Raw genomic sequence first — 21,913 nt, 5'->3', positions numbered from 1 at the left:
GCGCCTCGCGGCTGTCTCCATCATGGCGAGGACCTCGACTAGGATCTTCTTCTCCGAATTGACCTTCACGAACATCGCATAGGGTTGGGAGGACCTTGTGCCTGTGCGGGAGGAACCGGCGTCCGCCGCCACTCTGCGCGGTCCGCTGCCTCTCGCGCCGTATGGTGTGTGCCTCCGATTTGGGGGTCCTTGTACGGTGGCTCGACGTGAGCACGAGCATCAAACGCTTGCCGTGAGGAGCTGGGGCCAGAGGGAAGCGCCCAATGACGGATCAGGGATGAATGTATGTGAGAGACTTTGATTGTATTATGTTAAAAAAATTGGAAGATCTACCGCCGGGTCGAGGGCAACATTTTGGAGAGAGAAAGTTCGACAGAAATTGAGAAATCAATAGAAATATATGCACATATATACATGTGACAAATACGGTTTACTGCATTTTTGTATATCTAACTTGCAATTGACATCGATGAACCAAAACTCAAGATTGAGCAAACAAACAATCTTAACACTATTGTTCTAGCAGACGCTCCTTTCCATCATCTCGTTGTATTGCAGCCACGAGATTTGCCGTTGCAGCTTCATCTGCGCGTAGAACTTTGCGATGAACTCGTCCGCCTTCACGTCCACCCCGGCATCCTCGCCGGCCTCCGCGGCTCCCGCCGAGCCGACGCTCGCCTCCATCATCGCGCGCTCGAGCAGCTGCTCATCCGCGCCATCGTCGAGGCTCTCCAGGCCGCACTCGCTCGGCTGGTCATCGTAGAAGTCCCCGGCGCAGCTCGCGTCCCTCTCGCGGTCGTCGCGGAAGAAGTAGCGGTCGTCGCCGTAGACGCCTGGGGTGTCGGGGACGGAGGGCGCGATGCAGGGGATGAACCGGAGCACGCGCGCGGAGGGGGTGCGGAACCGGAACGCCGGCGTCTCGTCGATGGAGAACTCCCGCTCGCCGTAGTGCAGCCGGTCGTTGCGCCGGCCGCCGTGGCCGAGGCCGAGGCCGGCGACGCGGCTGTGCCGCAGCGTCTTGAGCAGGCGGAGGCTCTGCGCCGCGCTCCCCTTCCGCGCCCAGAGCACCGCCAGCCGCAGCAGCCGCCACGCCCGGCCGCCCACGGAGGCCTTCCTGGTCGCCTTAGGAAACATCGCCGGCGCCGCCATTGTGCTTATCTGCGTGGATTCAGCAAAAAGGATCGCGAGGCCGGTGTAGCTGCTCCGCTCTTTTGCTTTTGGTGTGGAGGGTTGTTCGGTTGAGAAAGTTGATGGATGAGTGTGGCGGGGATCGCTGCATAAATAGGGAGTTCAGCTGGGATGCTTTGCTTGTGTCGTGAGGCGGGAGCGGGAGCGCGGCGGGAGCCAAGGGAAGCGACCGCGTCTGTTACCTGCGTGTTTGCTTGGCAGTTGTGCATAAGCTGGAGCAGCAGTGGATGATTGCGGTCAGGCGTGTGGGGCCCGGCCGCCAGGTAGTGCGGCGCCTCATCGGGCTGACGGACGGCGGCTAGGACGCGATTGCGCGTCGTGCCTGCGAACGTGGGGCCGTTTCCACTGTCTGTTCCGTGGGCCGTTTTCATCCATGACAGACAGGGGCGTTTTGTTTTGCCTTCATCAAGCGGCAATCTACAGGAACAGGGTGTGAATAATCGAAACTGAAGCTCCTTGTGATTTCCTTGGTACTTCGCGTAATTAGCCCACTGTCTGCGTTCGTAGTACGTGGGCACAACTGTAGTTTTTCGCGGGACAGGTAGCTAGCTAGCTGCTAGCCTGGCTTTGCTGTGCATTTTGTTTTCATCTAGTTACTTGTGAATTGTGATGGAGTGGAGCTGAAGATCACGTGGTATAGCGTCAAGAACGAATTGCTTTGCTTGTATCTCTGTGAACGCTTCTCAAATGACGCATCATTCCTTCTTAACCAATCACTCTTACTATAAAATTATAGCCACAGCCACGCGTTTCCATGGAGTTAACTCTAGCTGCTCGTCAGTGGGGAACATGGCTTTGCTTAATCAAGAATGTAAACCGCGTAGCAGTGTGGACTATGAAGACCTTAAGCCCAACTACCAGCGCAATCCCCGCGGTACTGGCAGCTTCACAATAGTTGTGAGGCGGACGTGGACCTTGCGCGTCCACCTCAGAGTCTCAGGGGTACTGTACTTGCCAGGCCAAGAGCTCCACAGTGTCACGCCGCACAAGTGAAATCGTGTACGCGGTCTCCACGCTGCGTCGAAGCACAGGAATGTACCAAAGCCCAACGCAAAACAGCCTGAAGAACTGAAGCCGGAAAATTTACCGTCATGTTTTCTGAACCCCCGATCTAAGATTCTGTTTCTGTCTTGAGTATTGCATAAAAAAGGTGACGAATACAAATTTCCTCAGCCGGTATAAAACAGCCGAAAATCACTGCACAGCTAGCCTTGAAAATCACTGCACAGCCAAGCTAAAAGAGAGGCACTAGCCCGAAGCTTCCCATGAAGTTTCACCAGAGATATAAACACCAAAAGCAAACAAATTTCTTATACGAATCTGGTTCATGGGGTCACATGGCATTCCCACAAATCCTGGCTGACAACTAGACACAGCGATCACACGCTGGAAAACCCAAGCCTGTCATGCAGCTACGCAGGTACTACCAAACTGCTCACCACAAACACCTACAGCTCTGTTGTCATATAGCTGCAGCCTCAACAATTCCTGGTTGCTTTTGTGCTAAGGCTCCGCTGAACAAGACAGTTCACCTGATTTTTTTTGGAATCATGCAGCATGGGAGATATGCAAACTGAACAAAACGATCTAACGGTGACCGCGATACTTAAGATCACTGCTGTCATCCGTCACCTGAGGAGATTATAATATCACCTTTCCGTTCGGTACTGAAGGATGTGATGCCATTAGCCCGACAAAGCATTACCTGCTTACCACGAATGATTCATTCAGAATGAAGAGGTAGCGGCCACGAAATAGCAGGGCTAGATTGCCCACCTGCAAAAAGGAATTGGACAGCACAACAAGTCCTAGATAGACAAAACAGATTGATTCAGACCCAAGGACCTCTGAAAAGTCAAGACCCAGTCTGGATCTTCTCAATTAATGGGCATGCTTGAAATAATAATTTTAGTTATATTAGAGAAGTAATAGCTGAATTACTAAACAGGCGAGACGCTGGCGGTATTTTTCAACTTCCTTTTGTTCTTTTATATAAAGCCCCCCTATTTTCTTTATTGAAGACATTTAGTTTGCTTAACAAGAGAACATATGGGCAGGAAATTTCAAGAGCATTTTGCATGCTATATTACTCATCAAGCATAGATAACAGATCTCTCCAAAATGTCTGGATGCTCACCATGCGCACCTGGGTCTTAGGGGTTGTTTGGTTTGTGACTATGGTTGCCACACGCCCACACCTTACCACACGTAAGGTAAGATAAGTTTGACCAACTTAGGTGGTTGTTTGGTTCAAGCCTCATCTTAGGCAAGATGCTTTTTGCCACACTAGGGTCCACAACACATACAGTGAAAAAGTGTGCCAAGATTCCCTTAGGCTTGCCAACTTGTGGCTTCCATTTTGTTGAACTAACTTTAGGTAAGTTTGGTAAAGAATGTGTGGCAAAATGTGGCATTATTAAGACCTAGAACCAAACAGCCCCTTAGTCCCGACCTCCACATGATGCTCACAATTGTTCTTCTGAATAAAAATGCCGAAGGTGCTAGTGCTTGTCGACTAAGTTTGCTTTTTCCTAAATCAGAAGAAAATATTCCCAAAGAGTAACAATACATACAATGCGGACCATTTATGTAACTGTAAAAAAAAACATTTTTTTTCTAAAGGAACCAGCTTATGACACATAGAAATATAACTGCAAAAGCATCTCCAAAATGCTACTAAAAGTTATCCATAATGTCCATTTGCTTCTTTTGATTTAATTGTCCAGATAGTGACAACCCATGAATACCAAAGATTTCCATTTTCTTCTATGATCAAATTGTTTTCTGATATGTACCTTTCAAGAAGTATAATGCCCTTGTAGAGTAGCAACAAAGGTAGCAGAATTGAAACTTCTTTTATCTCTTTTGCGAACACACAGGAGAGCTGCGTATCATTTCATTAAGAAGAAAAGGAAATGTACAAGGAAGAGGGAGAAAACTCCCTCAACCCAGCATCGGTTTCAAGGCACTGATCCTTACAATGGACAAGCCATATTCTTATTATGAGATCTTGCGCATAAGCAGGGATCAGGGTATATCTGGCTAAATAACACTGCATCCTGCTAGTCAAGATGGGCAAATGATATTTGCATTACAATTGATCAGAAGCGATTCTGATTGTCTAATTTATTCTATAGCGAGGAACAGATCGATAATTTCTGCACAGGTTAAAGATGTTCATCAAAATACACACCACTTGCCTATAAGAATAATTGATCAAACTAGTGACATGATTGATGCTACTTCTCAGATGTTAAGAATATTGCCACAACCTTTCTTTATTGCAGTATCCCACTATATCACTAAACTATCACCCATACAAACTACTAGCAACCAAAGGTCAAATGCCTGTAGTATGGATATCACTACAGGCACCAATGTTCAAGTCACTATTTATCCAGGCAAGACACAGATATCTAAAGAAGAAGCTTTTTGAGTAACTCAAAGTTCTGAAACTAGAATCATAAGCACGAAATGGATGGTGCACCGACATGTCCATTTTGTCTTAGATGCTAGATATAGTTCTGGCAGGTTGCTACTCAACCACAATGTATTTTACAATGTTCCTAATGCTTTATTCAAACGACCTGCGTATAGTAAAATAAATATCATGAACTAAGCATAATAAGTCTTTACTTGTTCGCCTAAAACATGCTTAACTTTACATGATAAAAATCCAAGTTTCGATGATATCTGCTGGCATAATTGGCACAAGATAAAATCTGACCCAGTGTAACTTGCTCACATGTGATACATTTCAATTTATGGCCTGGAAAATGCTCATCAAATCATATTAATAACTTAAAACCTGCTGATATATGTGTCATTGTTAAAATGAATATAAGTCTAGCAGAACAAGCTATTTGTCTGCTAGTTGTTATATCTACAGTATATACTATCCAACCGGAATCGAATTACTACATGGGAGGCCATCTGCGGGTAAAAAGCTGAACAAGAAAAAATGTCACAATCTCAGGCTGCTTGGACTTTTCAAAGTCAATCATTGAATTTTGCATGGTCACAACTTGAAAAGACACAATGGCTGTGGCTCAAAGGTCTCATGGTTTCACTTAAAAGATGCCGACATTCCTGACTTCCAGAAAGTATGGCAGGGCACTTACAAGACAACCCAACTACATTCCAGTTACACATTCATTCTAGTTTTCTACGAGGAGATATGAAAACTCTTGGTACTGACATAGTTTGAGACATCCTTAGCCCTTGAACTGCCACTCCCTACGGCACATGGGGCAAAGGGGGGTTGATGTTTGAGAATTGACCCACTTGAGTATGCAGTGAAGATGGAAAGCATGGTTGCAGGCACCCCAAATGATTGGGCAATCATCACCAGGGAACTTACAATCAGGGCAGCAGCCGTCAAAAGCCATCCTGCATATGCCACATGTCTCATCTTGTGCGTCCCATGTCCAAGAAGCCACCGCATGCCACTGAAGAATTTTGACCTTCATGGCTGTTACCTGGAATACAGCAGTAGATGCAATGCATGAGTCATGAGAACATTGTACTAATTGCAGCTTATCAGATAGCAATCAAGAAGGAATAAGGCAGACAGGAGAAGAGAAGTTTCACAAAAATTAAATGGTCTAAAAGAACACATGCAGTATTAGCTTTCTTGTCTTCAATTTTATGGCTGAAGTTGCAACTTGCAGGTAAAGATAGAGTGATAGATAGCTACAAGGATACAAGTCAATAACAGAGTACACCATTCGAATGGCTCATAAGTCCCAACTACTAGCATCCACAAAGTGACATGGTCAACACATTTCCTCACGATATGCAGGGGCGGGCTTAACATGAGGGCTTGTACAACGCTACACGGTGGACGGGTGCTCCAACTGCCACCTAGGTTTGGATGGTTCCAAATTGACGCAACGTGCTGCTTGCAGACTAAAGCTACATCCTGCAGAAGAGCCAACCTCTTCGGATGTGAAAACGAAGAAAGGAAGAAAAGGCATGCTGCGCTGATGCATGCAAGAGAGGGATAGAGAGAGCAGAAAAACAATGCTATGCATGTGAAGGACAGTGGGTCCGCTACATAGTGTGGCCTCTGTTGGACAGAATTTTTTTAAAATGGTGGCTTCATTACTTTTTGATTAGTTTAAGAGCTGAGGCAGTACCAGGGTGATGCCTCCGTTGTACATGCCCTGAGACATACGAATACAGTTGAACCATTGACTTTACAAAAAATAAGATGTGCGCGCCAGGGCAGAAACTCTTATGGCTCAACTGAGATCGATCTTGTATGCTGTGGAAAAACCAATGTTTGGGGAGAACCTAATGGATCCACATATGAATGGTTGAATTCGAATGGCTCAAGGAGGGCGATGCCGTGCTATCTCCGGAATGGATTGATCATAATCAAAAGATAGAATTGACAGCGGGCATAGTGTTTGAGTGTGTGTTGGGGGGGGGGGGGGGGGGGGGGGGTGGGGGGGGGGGGGGGGGGTGGGATTGCAAGGACAGGAGGAACATGATAACTACTCCCTTCGTCTCAAAATGTATTTGAGATAGAGGGGGAGTAACTAGGAAGCAAAAGTAATAGCGAAATTAGGAATAGTCGAAGGAGTGGAGCAGTGCTGGTCGGGCCAGACAATGAATCAAGCCAAAGCTCAAAGATAGTCCTCCTTCTTTGATTACTATTAGATTTTCTTTAGTATTTACCCTTGCCAAGCCCTACCGAGACATTACCATCTCCATACCAGAAGAACACCCAGCAAATAACGAAATGACAGCACCATAGCATGGAAATCCATAAGAAGAGGCCCCAGAACAAGCTCCTTCCCCGTTACTAAAAGTACTGTACATAGAACGCTTGGAATTTGAGCAGGGCATTTCCTCGAACACTTTATGCCCATAAACTCCATGTGCATACCGATGTTGTCCATGAGAAGAACGCCACGCAGCAGCGCCTTCAGTGGCCGATGCACCCCATGGTTCATGCCAGCCGTAAGCACTCACAGACCAGCACATGTTCGATTTGCGGTTAGAATGCATTGGCGATTTTACAATTGTCGAGGTCGCCCGCGAATTCGGCTTTGGGGGGCGGCAGAAGATAGGGTTATGGTTAGGGATAGCGACGCAGTACCTTGACGGGGGGCAATGGAGGAGGCACGCGCGGGCCTCAGGCCGCCGTCGACCTCCCTTGGTCGCCGCGTGGACGCAGACTCCGCTCGTCTGCTTTCCCTCCCAGTCAGTCACTCGACTCACTCCGGTCTGTCTGCTTGTTTGTGCGTGGAGAGGCGAGAGGTGCGAGGGAAAGGTCAAAAGGGAGGCGTAAAGGATGGGCCGAAACTCAAGTCTGTATGCGGCCCGTGGCAGTGGTAGCCCTGGGCTGAAGTGTTGTGCGTTGTGGTGCTGCCGGTGAGAATTGAGACCCGGGACAATAGTACCACCTCGCCAGCGGGAGCGAGAACGAACGGGTGGCTGGCTATATAAGAGAGCGAGGGTGCAGTGAAGTAAAGCACGCAGCTGCGTGGTGAGCACAAAGTGAACTATTCTTTCGCCTTTTACTAAAGAATACCGTGTGCACGCCACAATAAGCAGCATACACTAATTTTTGAAGGGTGTCTTCTTCTTAAGGAGGGGACCCCATCAAACCAAAATCCGGAAAAATTATTGAGCTACTTGTCCCATTTGTATTGTTCTGAAAATTAAATGCATATGTCGTACACGGATACTGTACGAATTGTGGTTCTGCAAGGAGGTGTCACATGCATCGTCTGTTGCGGGTACCCGTCAGGGTGTCAAAACTGCACGGCTCGATCGATCTCCGTCACGTAATTTCCACCAGGCACCCCTAAAAAAAAAAGATAATTTCCACCAGGCGCGACCCGAGAAAGGTATCTTTGCCACCCCCTCCAGGCGAGGGGACAACTCATTCCAGATGCTACGCAACGCGGCTTCACGGTTGACGCCCCCCAGCCCAGGCGCATCGTCTCTTTCTGCGCACCAACTCATGTGAGTGTGAGCTAGTCGCATCGCATCGACCATTGCCTGATGCAGCAGCAGCAGGAATCTTTCACGTGCACACTTCATCCACCCAAATGGAGAAGTTGCATGCTCTCAAATTTGTCACCCAACTTAATTACACAGGTTATGTTACGCTCATGGAGGAAAACGACTTTTTTTTTGCTAACTTAAGAGGAAACTATCAATTGAGAGCAGTGGACGGCTCATAAGTGGGACAACAAAGTCTTGTCTTAGCAAATTGAAAACAGTTGGCGGCAACGGCACAACAAATTGACAGGTTCCTGATACGCCAATTTGGGGATGGCCCATTTTCCTCTCATGATTCAGCTAACCATGCCTCCGTCACACTGAAGTGGTATAAAAGAACCTAATAATATCTCAAAACATCAAAATACATATGCAGAATGGCGTGGCTTAAGGAGAGGCATATAGAGATATCATGAAAATTAACCAGTTCCTTTCCAAAGATTCAACTCCTGTTGAGACATTCTTGAAATAACTAGCTAACTAGCAGACAGTAAGAACAGCATCTGCAATCAAAGCAATCTCATGAGGAAGCTCTTAAATTTTTTGTTTCCTATAAACCTGACCCAAAAGTTACCATCACAACCTCATGGACAAAATTAGCAAAGGCAACAGCATCCGTTACTCGCACATTGTTGCAGCGTCTTCTTCGATCCCAATAGAACTCACCCAAGACCACGGATTCTGGAAGAGAGAATTAACAAGGGGTAGATTAGAGGCGAGGTTGAAATATCAGGACCAAATTGTGGTACTAGTGATATGTTACAGTACTACTACTTGGAAAGGGGAGCATTCGTGGAAATAAAAGTTGTGATCAATTTGGTACTCGTTGGAGATCTGTCATGTCATATGTAGCACTATTTCCTTAAATAAGCTTGCATAATGGAGGATGAAACAGGATTGCAGTTATACCAACACGTAGGAACCGGAAAAAACGACAGAAATTTTATGCGAGAAATGAAATCCCTTCTAGTAGTGTTTATAGAAGGCTAACGGATTTGCGATTTCACGGATGAAACCCGTTTCCACAGCGGAAGGAGGGGTCTTCCATGATCGGGTAGCCACGGCCGATTCAGGATGGTGAAATTAGAAGGGAGCGGGGAACCAAGGGAGAAGACCGAAGGAATGGAGGTGATCCTTACCAGCCATGGATGAAGCCCGTGCACTTGTCCTTGATCCAGCGGAAGCCCCGGCGGAAGGAGGCCTTGACTTTTCCTTCCACCGAGTACGCCTTGTAGCTCGCCACCCGACGCCGCCTCTTCACCTCCGGGTCGCTGAAGCACCAGGCGGAACCTATCCCGCCTCCGCCTCCGCTCTTGGTGACCGGCAACGGCGGCGGCGGGGACCTGGTGGGCGGCGGCGGCTTGACGACGAGGTCGATGCGGCGGTCGCCGTAGGGCACGATCTCGTTGCGGTAGGGGCGGTCGTAGTCGGCGGCGGAGGAGGGCGCGTAGGGGCGGTACGCGCGGTCGTAGTCGGCGGCGGCCATCGCGAAGCCGCCCGCGGAGCTGCGCTTCGGGGAGGAAAAAGGAAAATTCCGCTGGTGCCTTCTCTTGTCCCCCTTTATTCCCCCGGTTCTTCTTTGATGGAAGAAAAAGGACTACGAGCTGGCGGTGGGGACTAGGAGCGAGTCTCCTCCTAGCTATGAGCTGACGCCTTTTTTGTTTGACAACACAAAGAAAGAAAAGATTGTTGTGGGAAGTGGAGTATCTGCGGGCTCAAATGTACCGTAGTGAACAGTAGAGTTGACAAGAAATAGTAATTTTGAAAAACTGAATTCTTTTATGGTAAACTTTGATAAATGTTTTGCATTCTTGCAAAATTTCAGCACGAAATGACATCATGGAAGTCATAAAAAAATTGATGCTCAGAAAATGCTAGTTTCCGAAAATATTTTGGAGTACTGAATTTTTTTTTTGGCCACGACTTCCACGAATGTTATTTCGTTCTAAAATTTGTTAAGCATACAAAATATTTATCAAAGTTTACTAAAAAATATAATTTATTTTTTACTATTTTTTATTTTACTGTTCATCGGGGTGCATTTGAGCTCGGGATTAGAATACGATTTGACATCATTACCAACAGATGCACTGCACTGGCATCCACTGTTCCAGTGGTCTATGGCAAGGGCATGTCGAACACCATCCCTCAAAACGTTGTTAAACGTCCTACGCATAGTTCAAACACATTTTGTTCTCCATCATTTTTTTCAGCGACTCACCTCCCTCCTCTCCCCCCGACACCCATGTCCCTCTCTGAGGCGACACAAGGGAACCCCTAGCATCCTCACTACCAGCGGCCTCATCCCCGCTTCCCTCCCTCGCTGTTGTTGTGGGCCACTGCAGGGCAAAGCCTGGGCAGTGTCGATGACGGCGAGGCCTCTCCCGAGCGCGGCTTCCCTCCTCCCCCCCCCCCCCCCCCCATGACGACACGAATCTAGCCGCTGGTGATCTTGGCGACGCGATGCAGCGTAGGTACGGCGACGACTCTACTCGGCATCGGTGATGGTGGGGTGGCCTGTGTCTAGTGGTGCTACCTCGACGGCCACTGCAGCTAGCGGCGCTGGATCCACCCTTGTTGCATCTGGGTAGTGCGCTCGGGCTAAGGCCGCTATTAGGCGTGGTGACATTGTGGCTCTACTACTGCTGGGTGCCATAGTGGTGTTGGCGACTGTAGTGGACTCGGTGTGGTGGTACTGGCGTCGGCAGTGGACTCGGCGTGGTGGTGCCGACCGTTTTGATGGAGGTTCTGTTGTGGCCTGTTGATGCGGCTCCTATGGTGAGGCGTTGCGGCGACGACGGAGTGAAACATCTTGAGGCGGTGTTGCCTCTTTCTGGTGGCATGGGATATAGGTGTGTGGTGATACATGCCAAAGGTTGCATAGCTCCGGTCGATGCTAGCAGCGAGGGCGTGCGTGGGTGTCGTTCCCCTCCTTGGACGCATCAATGTGGAGTGTAGGCACCTCTCTCTCTCTCTCGGTGTGTTGTGCCTGGGGGAAAGCCTAGGTCCGTACCTGGATCAGAGATGGCGGCGTCCTTGGCGTTGTTTCTTTTGTTGGGGGCATTGTTTCTTGAAGACATGGCTTGGCGGCCCCATTTGTGTTCCTTAGGTGCTCGCTGTTGTCGGTGTCAAAACCGGCGGATCTCGGGTAGGGGGTCCCGAACTGTGCGTCTAGGCCGGATGGTAACAGGAGGCAGGGGACACGAAGTTTTACCCAGGTTCGGGCCCTCTCGATGGAGGTAAAACCCTACGTACTGCTTGATTAATATTGATGGTATGGGTATTACAAGAGTTGATCTACCACGAGATCAGAGAGGCTAAACCCTAGAAGCTAGCCTATGGTATGATTGTTGATGTGTATGTTGTCCTACGGACTAAAACCCTCCGGTTTATATAGACACCGGATAGGGTTAGGGTTACACAGAGTCGGTTACAATGGTAGGAGATCTGAACATCCGTATCGCCAAGCTTGCCTTCCACGCCAAGGAAAGTCCCTTCCGGACACGTGACAAAGTCTTCAATCTTGTATCTTCATAGTCCAGGAGTCCGGCTTGAAGGTATAGTTCGGCTATCCGAACACCCCCTAATCCAGGACTCCCTCAGTAGCCCCTGAACCAGGCTTCAATGACGACGAGTCCGGCACGCAAATTGTCTTCGACATTGCAAGGCGGGTTCCTCCTCCAAATACTTCATAGAAGATCTTGAACACAAAGATAGTGTCCGGCTCTGAAAAATAAGTTTCCATATATTGCCATAGAGAGAATAATAATACTAACACAAATCTAATCTGCTGACGTATTCCGTGGTGCGACACGCCACGACCAATCCTTTATCCAAATCGTTTCACTATCCCACCTCAGCCCGTTATGCGAGGCGGTTTCCTTGGCACGTCTTGTCAAAGCAGAGATCGTGTCCCCTCATTACGGGATTCTCATCAATATGGGCGTGGGTAACCCAACCGCTTCTAGGATTCCTAGATCATATGCAAGTCCAAACGGACACGGGGAGGACGCTTGATATCCACCCCCTCTATAAAGGGGCAAAGATTTTACTTTTCCCTCCCGTGCTCAATCGAATCCTTCCCCCGCCTCAAGCTCAAATGCCCAAAGCTCAGGTCAGGTGCTCCGAACCTTCAGTCATGTCCGGATCCATCCTTCAAGGCCGATGGATGCCCTCCTCCGTCACGGAAGAAGACATCAAAAAGTTGAGGGAGGCCAGGTATCTAACCGTCGAAATATCGCATCGGCTGCCTCTCCGGGGGCAGGCTGTCCCCTCTCCCAAACCCAACGAGAGCGTTGTGTTCGTCCCCCACTTCCTCCGGGGTCTAGGTTTTGCACTGGATCCTTTCGTCAGGGGCTTGATGTTTTATTACGGGCTAGATTTCCATGATCTAGCTCTGGACTCCTTCCTGCATATCACGACTTTTGTTGTCGTATGCGAGGCCTTCCTCCGGGTTACCCCCCACTTCGGCTTATGGCTCAAGACCTTTGAAGTAAAGCCGACGGTGATCGAAGGGCAACATGCAGAGTGTGGAGGCGCCTCAATACGCAAGATGACGGGAGCTCCGTGGCCCAAAGGTTCCATCCCAGAGGTGTCTGCATTGTGGCAACAGGAGTGGTTCTACGTCATGACTCCTAGAAGTGCCAAGTGGGCGGCCGCCCCCATTTTTCGCTCGGGCCCTCCACCACGACTGATGTCATGGATCAGCAGAGGACTAGGCTGGGGTCCAGCTAAGGACGTGCTTTTACTGCAAAGCCGCATTCGAGATCTCTTCAACGGAGACCTCAGCTTGGTCGTGGTAATACAAGTTATGCTGGTTCGTCAAGTCCAGCCCTGTAAACGTCGGCCCCTTCGCTTGTGGGAATTCAATCCCGAGGGTCCGTGTGCCATTCAAAATTTTCTCGGCCTGACGCACGAGGATATGTATAAGTCATTCTTCGGACATCAAGTAGAGTGCCCGGATATCACTGATGACGTGGGTCTGAGCAGTAACCGCGCCGCCGAACAGGTAAAGAATCTTCCGGCCAAACACATTATCGTTCCTTCGTTGCGAAGTTATTGAGAGTTTGCTTTTTTGACCAGGATTGGCTAACAAAGGCGAAATTGATTCGGTGTTCGGCCCCCCTCCCTGAAGGCTTGGAGAATCCGGTATTGGAAAAGATGCTCCAGACCGCACCTTGCCCAGATCCCTTGAAGGAAGATATTGTGGAGGGTAACGCGGGCGGATGCGGGCCTCCAATGTTGCCTATTCTAACCGAGGGAGCGAGCGTCTCCATGGAGGAAGACGACCGGAAAAGGAAAAGGACTGCGCCCGGGAATTCGGAAGCCGAAGCTTCCAAACGGGAGAAGAAATCTTCTACCGGGGGCCCTACCTCGAGGGGTGGTGCTGCCGCACAAAGTCCGCGGGGGGGTCAATTCTCCCGGGAGTCGTAAGTGACTCGAAAACTTTAGTGGTACAGATATGTCGTCTTTTTTCTTCTGAGAAAATAACCACCGCATGTATTTGTGTAGTTCGGGCCTTAGCCCCTCTCAAATGAGTTCGTCTTCGGGGGATCTTCTTCCAGAGATGATGGAGAGTGAGACGCCTCCTCCGGACTCCTCCGCTCCGAAAGCGGGAGACCCTGAAGTGTCGTCGTGGAGGGCCTCTCCGAGTGCGGAGAGGCCAGAAGGTGATCCAATCGATCCCCGAGGCTCCCAGTGTCCGGCTCCCGAAGAGGGTAGACAAAAGAGTCCGACGCCGTCTAGTGTGCGATCGGACATTCTGAGGGAGTTGGTGGGGCGAGCGGCCATCTCAGATGATCACCGTGTGCTGATGAATATGGTGATGGAGAGGATATCGTCCGCCGAAAGCGGATTGCATGAAGCTTTTATGAGTCTACTGACAGGCTTTGAGGTACGTGAAAAGGGATGTGTAATAGTCCTGCACATGCTAGGTGTGCCCTGTGTAGATAATAGCCCCTGAGACTCTGGTTGTCGTCGGAAACGATGACGAACGGAGGATCATATTCCCAGGTAATAACCATACTGCCTTTATGTGCAGGAGATGGAAGCTCCGGTGGCCAGCCGGACTAGCCAGTTTGCCCGTTTAGAACAGCGGTTAGATGCGGCAGATGCCGACATCAAGCTTGTTAACAGAAGGCTTGACGAGGCGCAGGGTAAGGATCCTTGTCTGGTAAACGCCAAATAGGAAGAGTATGATGCCAGTGTTTTTGACATGTTATGACTGCAGATGGAGCTGCCACTGTTGAAGCCTTGCGGGTGGAACTTGCCCAAGCCAAGGAACAAGCAAGATTGGGTAATGCGGCTGCTTTGAAGGCGGCCGAAGAGTTGCGAGCTGAGAAGGCCGCACATGGCGAGAGCCGGAAGAAGATGGCTAATATGGCCGTAGAATTAAAAGTCGCCGTAGACTGTTGCCAGGCTCTTGAAAAGGAAAACCAGGTGAAGGCATCGGACCTTGAGAAGGCCGCTGTAACGGGAAAAGACCTCCGCTCTGCTATGAGGGCAAAGAAGGAGGAGCTGCGGGAAGCCGGGGATATTGTAGCCTGGAAGTCCTTTATGCTGCAGAGGAAGTACGGAGATCCACGGTATGCACCTCTGGATCGGCTGTGGAGTTCGTAGGATGCGTATATGGATTTGGCGGCGAGCGCTACCGATGCGGCCAAGTACTTCCAGAGTCAGACGGACCGTGAAGTAGACCAACTGTTTTGGAAGCAATTCCTTTCTCCCGAGCGTCCGCTTTCGTTGACGGACCAATTAGCTAGATGGGCCGAACTAAATAGGTTGTCCGGACTCTCCATGAGGTCTGTTGTGGATCAACTATGGCCCGGAAGGTCAAAACCGAGCAGCTATTTCAGCTTGGTGCAGCAGGTCCTCGATGTGGTGCCGCGCATAAATGTGATGAAGAGGTCGGCGTGCATAGAAGGCACACGGATGGCCTTTGCCCGTGCTAAAGCATACTGGGCAGAGATGGATGCTACCACTGTTGCAGCGCAGGATTCGGCCGTAGGTCGAAGGGCTGCTGAGCACTACTTTGAGGAAGTCCTTGAGGGTGCTTGTTTGATAGAGACCCAGTGCTCAAAAAATATTATGTTTGATTGACATGTAATCTCATTGTAAGCGAAATGCTTTTTAAATTTTTATGAGGCTACTTTTATACTTTTGCCTGAAAGTAATGTGATGCCTCCTGGGTGGCCGTTTATGTATACATGTGTATAACCTGAAAGATTGCAGTCGTCGGCTTCAACCCCCATGCATATAATGCGGAGGTGTTCGCAGAAACACGCATTCACACTTAACCCAACGTCTTGGTCCTATTAAGGAGGTGATAGCGGAGCGAGCGAGGCTACCGGACTATAATGCTTTAACACTTTCACTTAGCCATAGGAGTTTGACAGTGGGGCTACTAGATAGCCCCTGGTGGCTCCGCACTCTCCCGATCCTGGGGTGCGTATATGCCTGGCCGGAAAGCGGCCCTTCGTTAAGGCGGAGGAATTCTAACATTCCCATGGGTCATCGAGTGGTTGACCAGTCTCACGCTAGATCATGACAGTCAGTTTTTGGCTTTCTCTACTGAGGCGCTCGTCCGGATGAACCAGGGCACAATCGCAGTAGTTCTCCTGGTGCTACCTTAGCCGGTAAAGCGGAACGTAAGGCACCAAAACATAGGAGCCGGGCAAACCCAACATTTGACCAAAGACAATGATTCGGAGCTGATGCATATAGGGCCAAACTCGCGACGCCGAATACTCCCTAAGGTATTCGGTCTTTGTGGTATAAACCGGGCCTGAAGAATGGCCTTTGTAAGAAGCCCCTTGTGTCCAGGTACGTGCATTGTTCTGGCGTGGCCACATGCCAAAACGTCAGCATCCTTCTCAACGGTGGATATGTATCAACAAGCGACAGTAAAAAAGGTTTACGCAGGGTCTTAATCTAAAAAGAATCCTTGGGTCGGGTCCCTGCTGCACGTCTGCGCCTGTATCTCCGTTGTGCCGTGTCCTGGACGGGTGTAGAACGATGATTATCTGTAAAAGAGAGGAATTTAGGTAAAAAGGTTGTCGTGCAAAAGGATAGTTTTCTAAAGAAACCATGTATAATTCAAGATAAGAAGAAATCGCCACTCGTCTGCGTGCGTTGAGCCCCTTGTACTTTTGAAAGATAGGGGTGTGACCGTTTATTTGATATGAGCAACGGCGCCGGATTTGGTTAGTTGTGTCTGAGGTCTTGACGACCTATTGGATGCTTTTGCTGGTCCGGGCGCCTTTAGTGTGCGGCTGCTAAGGCAGCCTCACTCTCTTTGGCGCGCAGAGATCGCTTGATACTTCCGTGCACTGAAATGATGCCACGTGGACCGGGCATCTTGAGTGTTAGGGATGCGTAGTGTGGTATTGCATTAAAGCGAGCGAAAGCCTCGCCTCCGAGTAGTGCTTGATACCCACTTTTAAATGGAGCGATGTGGAAAGTTAAATGCTCGCGACGGAAGTTATCGGGGGAGCCGAATATAACTTGTAGTAGGAGGGAGCCCGTACAACGAGCCCCTGGGCCTGGCGTTACTCCTTTAAAGGTAGTATTGCTATGGCGAATTTGTGTTGGGTCTAACCCCATCCCGCGGATTGTATCCTGATATATTAGGTTTAAGCTACTGCCGCCATCCATCAGGACTCGTGTGAAGTGGTATCCGCCAATTACTGGGTCTAATACCAGTGCAGCCCATCCTGCGTGCCGGATACTTGATGCGTAATCACGGTGGTCAAAGGTGATCGGTTGAGACGACCAGTGGCGGGACTTCGCGGTGATGGGCACTTGGGTATTTTTTTCGGGGAGTGTCGCATTGTTTTTTCTCTTGATCACGTGTAACACATTTACTGTTTTGACGTCGGGTGGAAATTTCTTTTGTTCCCCCTTGTCTTGATTGGGAGGCTCGTCCTCGTCTTCACCTGGTGTATCTTCCCCTTTGTGTATGGCGTTAAGCTTGCCGGACTGCTTGAAGACCCAACATTCTCTGTGGGTATGATTAGCAGGTTTGCTAGGGATACTATGGATCTGACATACTTGGTCCAGAATTTTGTTGAGGCTGGACAGTTCATCTCTGGTGCCTTTGGAGGGCGGCTTTTGGTTTGGCCGAGGGACTTTGAATCCGGCATTTACCGTCGTGCCCTTCGTGATGTCTTCTTTATTCCGGCGTTTGTTACTGCTATTGCGCCGTGATTTCCCATTTCCATCTCTAACTTCAGATGTGCTGGGGTCGCCGGTGCTGCATCTGGCTAGCCAGCTGTCCTCACCCGCGCAGAAGCGGGTCATGAGGTTTGTTAATGCGGCCATCGTTCTCGGCTTATTTTGGCCGAGGTGCCTGAAGAGCCATTCATCGCGGACGATGTGCTTGAAAGCCGCTAAGGCTTCGGCGTCCGGACAATCGACAATCTGGTTCTTTTTAGTAAGGAACCTGTTCCAAAGTTTTCGAGCTAACTCTCCGGGCTGTTGAGTGATATGACTCAAGTCGTCCGCATCCAGAGGTCGGACATAAGTCCCTTGAAAGTTTGCCTGAAAGGCGTCTTCGAGCTCTTCCCAACTTCCAATGGAGCTTTCGGGGAGGCCTTTGAGCTAGTGACGAGTTGGCCCTTTGAGTTTGAGAGGTAAGTACTTGATGGCATGGAGATCATCCCCTCGAGCCATATGTATATGAAGGATATAGTCCTCAATCCAGACCCCAGGGTCTGTTGTTCCGTCGTATGCCTCTATGTTTACGGGCTTGAATCCCTCTGGGAATTCGTGGTCCAGCACCTCATCGGTGAAACATAGGGGGTGTGCGACACCCCTGTAGCTGGGTGTGCCGCGTTGTTTGGATGCTTGTGTTGCATTGTATGCTGGGGCACGCTTGCGTGGTCCATAGATGGATCTTGTTGCGCCGTCCTTTGGGTGCGAGCCCTCGCATGGGTCGCGTGTTGTATTGTGAGCGGCGTTGAATGCCGTTCTGTGGTGGTAGAGGGGTCGTCTATCCGACCAGGTGGCTGCTTTGATATTTGGTTGTGGGGGGTCTGAGGCCTCCTCATCGAATTCGGGTAGCAGCTTCCGCTTTGGGTAGCTCTTGGAGGGATGATTGTCGCCGTACCTTGCTGCAGTGTTGAGTATTTTGCTCCATCTGAACTGGAGCATGTTTTGCGCGGCCTTGAGCCTCCGCTTCTGCTTTTTGAGGCTCCTTGCGGTGGCGACGAGCCTTTTACGGGCATTCTGCTGCTCCGAGTGCGTGTCCGGTGTTATGTCGTCCGGACCATTATCATTGATAGGGTTTGTTTGTTTGGTTTGATTATCCGGATTGCCATTGTCTGGCAGCGGTTCGCCCTGCTCCAGCGCTGGATCAGTGTGATCGCTATTTCTGTCGAGGCGGGATTTGGGGCGGCGCTTGCGTCGCCGCTTTGACTGCTTTTCGAGGGAACAATCCTTCAGTGCGTCCTTCCGTTCCTTGCCGTCATCTTTGGGTGCGTCCACCATGTATACGTCATATGACGAGGTGGCGTTCCAGGGCTCGATAGGCGCTGATTCTTCATCGTCTCCTTCATCGGCGTCCATACCGTCGATGTTGTCGGAGTTGAAGTCGAGCATGTCAGTTAAATCGTCGACAGTGGCTACCAAGTGGGTGGTGGGTGGGTTTTGAATTTCTTCATCGTCCGAATCCCAACCTTGCTGACCGTAGTCCGGCCAGGGTTCTCCTGATAAAGAGAGAGATTTTAGTGACTTCAGGATATCGCCAAAAGGCGAGTGCTGAAAGACGTCCGCGGCCGTGAACTCCATGATCGGCGCCCAATCGGATTCGCTCGGCAGGGGCGCGGAGGGTTCGGAGTCCGGAGAAGAATCTGGCTCCATGGAGTCACGAGTCTTGCAGAGTACGGGGCTGGTGTTTGGCTCAACCGCCGTTGGGATCGCAGCCCCCGAGGCGGCGTCCAACCGCCCATCCTCGATCGGCGCGATCGGCTCCGAACCAGGGGCCGGAGCCGATGCAGGTGCGGCCTCCAGGGCACTGTTCGGCGGCAGAGCTAGATCATGCTCGTCGTGATAGTGCGGCACGCTCGGCAGTGGTTCGAATCCGTCGAAGATCAAGTCCCCACGGATGTCGGCCGTATAGTTTAAACTTCCGAATCTGACCTGACGGCCAGGGGCGTAGCTTTCGATCTGCTCTAGATGGCCAAGTGAATCGGCCCGCAGTGCAAAGCCGCCAAAGACGAAGATCTGTCCGGGGAGGAAGGTCTCACCCTGGACCGCATCGCCATTGATGATCGTAGGAGCCATCGGGCCTGACGGCGACGGCACAGAGGAACTCTCAATGAAAGCACCAATGTCAGTGTCAAAACCGGCGGATCTCGGGTAGGGGGTCCCGAACTGTGCGTCTAGGCCGGATGGTAACAGGAGGCAGGGGACACGAAGTTTTACCCAGGTTCGGGCCCTCTCGATGGAGGTAAAACCCTACGTCCTGCTTGATTAATATTGATGGTATGGGTATTACAAGAGTTGACTACCACGAGATCAGAGAGGCTAAACCCTAGAAGCTAGCCTATGGTATGATTATTGATGTGTATGTTGTCCTACGGACTAAAACCCTCCGGTTTATATAGACACCGGATAGGGTTAGGGTTACATAGAGTCGGTTACAATGGTAGGATATCTGAACATCTGTATCGCCAAGCTTGCCTTCCACGCCAAGGAAAGTCCCTTCCGGACACGGGACAAAGTCTTCAATCTTGTATCTTCATAGTCCAGGAGTCCGGCTTGAAGGTATAGTTCGGCTATCCGAACACCCCCTAATCCAGGACTCCCTCAGCTGTGGTTCGGGATTGTTCTTCATGGGCGTTATGCACAGGTTCAAAAACCCATGCCTTTTCCTACTAAGCCCCGAAAAATAAGGATGACGAGGATTTTGAACGCTTTGTTGAAATGCTTAGACCCATCTTTTTGCGCACACGTTTGACGGATATTTTGAAAATGCATGAAAGATATTGTCACTAATAAAAGAAAGATACATGAAGCTGAAATTTCCACCATGCTTGCAAAATATTCATTTAAGGGGGGAGTACCTGATGCGTCCATTTTGCATCATGTTTTCCTATTGTTATTTATAACCTTTTTATGCATAATAATGCTTTATTGAGTAATTCTAATGCCTTTTCTCTCATAATATGCAAGGTTCGCACAAAGAGGGAGAATGCCGGCAGCTGGAATTCTAGACCTAAAAAAGCTACGTCACAGTTACCTATTCTGCACATCTCCAAATGAGCTGAAAATTTACGGAGAATAGTTTTGGAATATATGAAGAATGTTGGAGCCAATAACTACCAGAGGGGGCCCACCAGGTGGGCACAACCCACCTGGGCGCGCCAGGCAGCTCAAGCGCGCCCTGGTGGGTTGTGCCCTCCTCGGCCCATCTCCAGTGCCCCTCTTCTAGTATATAAATCATTTTGACCTAGAAAAAAACAAGGGAAGGACTTTCGGGACGAAGCGCTGCCGTCTTGATGCGGAACTTGGGCAGGAGCACTTTTGCCCTCCAGTGGAGCGATTCCGCCAGGGGAACTTCCCTCCTAGAGGGGGAAATCATTGTCATCGTCATCACCAACAACTCTCCCATCTTGGGGAGGGCAATCTCCATCAACATCTTCAACAACACCGTCTCCTCTCAAACCCTAGTTCATCTCATGTGTTCAATCTTTGTGCCGGAACATTAGATTGGTGCTTGTGGGTGATTAGTAGTGTTGATTACATCTTGTAGTTGATTACTATATGGTTTATTTGGTGGAAGATTATAATTCAGATCCATTATGCTATTTAATACTCGCCTGATCTTGAGCATGATTATCATTTGTGAGTAGTTACTTTTGTTCTTGAGGTCACGGGAGAAATCTTGTTGCAAGTAATCATGTGAACTTGATATGTGTTCGATATTTTGATGATATGTATGTTGTGATTCCCTTAGTGGTGTCATGTGAACGTCGACTACATGGCACTTCACCATATTTGGGCCTAAGGGAATGCATTGTGGAGTAGTTATTAGATGATGGGTTGCTAGAGTGTTCAGAAGCTCCTAGTTTATGTGCTACTTCGTAAGGGACCGGTTTGGATTCAAAAGTTAAATGCTATGGTTAGATTTTATGTTAATACTTTTCTCATAGTTGCGGATGCTTGCGAGGGGGTTAATCATAAGTAGGAGGTTTGTTCAAGTAAGAATAGCTCCTAAGCACCGGTCCACTCACATATCAAATTATCAAAGTAACGAACGCGAATCAAACCAACATGATGAAAGTGACTAGATGAAATTCCCGTGCACCCTCAAGAACACTTTGCTCATTATAAGATACTGTTTTGGCCTGTCCTTTGCCACAAAAGGATTGGGCTACCTTGCTGCACTTTATTTACCGTTACCGTTACTTACTCGCTACAAATTATCTTGCTATCAAACTACTCGTTACTTATAATTTCAGTGCTTGCAGAGGTTACCTTGCTGAAAACCAATTGTCATTTCCTTCTGCTCCTCATTGGGTTCGACACTCTTACTTATCGAAAGGAGTATGATTGATCCCCTATACTTGTGGGTCATCAAGGATCTTTTCTGGCATTGTTGCCGGGGAGGGAAGCGCTCTTGGTAAGTGGAAACTGGTAAGGTAAAATTATTACTACGTGTTGAAATTCATTGTCACTTGTTACTATGGAGAATCATCCTTTGAGGGGT

At 49.3% G+C, this 21,913-nt stretch overlaps 2 protein-coding genes and 1 non-coding gene across 4 annotated transcripts; 1 reads left to right on the top strand and 2 right to left on the bottom strand.

Moving 5' to 3' along the window:
- Positions 1-368: 368 nt before the first annotated feature.
- LOC125551929 lies at positions 369-1,299 on the bottom strand. Its single transcript, XM_048715337.1, has one exon. The coding sequence runs from the start codon at positions 1,147-1,149 to the stop codon at positions 520-522; it is 630 nt and encodes a 209-aa protein (XP_048571294.1). The 5' UTR covers positions 1,150-1,299; the 3' UTR covers positions 369-519.
- A 1,174-nt stretch (positions 1,300-2,473) lies between these two features.
- Positions 2,474-9,572, bottom strand: LOC125551930 (anaphase-promoting complex subunit 11-like). Of its 2 annotated transcripts, XM_048715338.1 has the most exons (3): positions 9,345-9,572; positions 8,789-8,886; positions 2,474-5,666 (listed from the first exon to the last, which is right to left on the bottom strand). In XM_048715338.1, exons 1-3 carry the CDS (start codon positions 9,349-9,351, stop codon positions 5,403-5,405), a joined length of 369 nt encoding a protein of 122 aa, XP_048571295.1. In that variant the 5' UTR covers positions 9,352-9,572; the 3' UTR covers positions 2,474-5,402. The 2 variants fall into 2 exon arrangements, with proteins under 2 accessions (XP_048571295.1, XP_048571296.1); XM_048715339.1 differs by lacking the exon at positions 9,345-9,572 and having other exon boundaries at positions 7,295-8,886.
- On the top strand, positions 7,676-7,794 carry LOC125555212. The gene has a single exon (XR_007304646.1). It is a non-coding gene; the product is annotated as a U5 spliceosomal RNA (small nuclear RNA).
- Positions 9,573-21,913: the final 12,341 nt, after the last annotated feature.

This window comes from Triticum urartu, chromosome 4, assembly GCF_003073215.2.
Source record: "Triticum urartu cultivar G1812 chromosome 4, Tu2.1, whole genome shotgun sequence".
NCBI lineage: Eukaryota > Viridiplantae > Streptophyta > Magnoliopsida > Poales > Poaceae > Triticum > Triticum urartu.
The sequence above is the reverse complement of the archived record's forward strand: the minus strand, read 5'-3'. Positions and strand labels throughout refer to the sequence as shown.

What these genes read in the sequence shown, in the direction of transcription:
- LOC125551929 (XM_048715337.1), bottom strand. Translation starts at nt 1,149, where the DNA reads ATGGCGGCGCCGGCGATGTTTCCTAAGGCGACCAGGAAGGCCTCCGTG.
- LOC125551930 (XM_048715338.1), bottom strand. An exon ending in TTGCTAATTTTGTCCATGAG is followed by an intron (nt 5,667 to 8,788) that starts GTTGTGATGGTA and finishes GCTGTATTCCAG; the next exon opens with GTAACAGCCATGAAGGTCAA.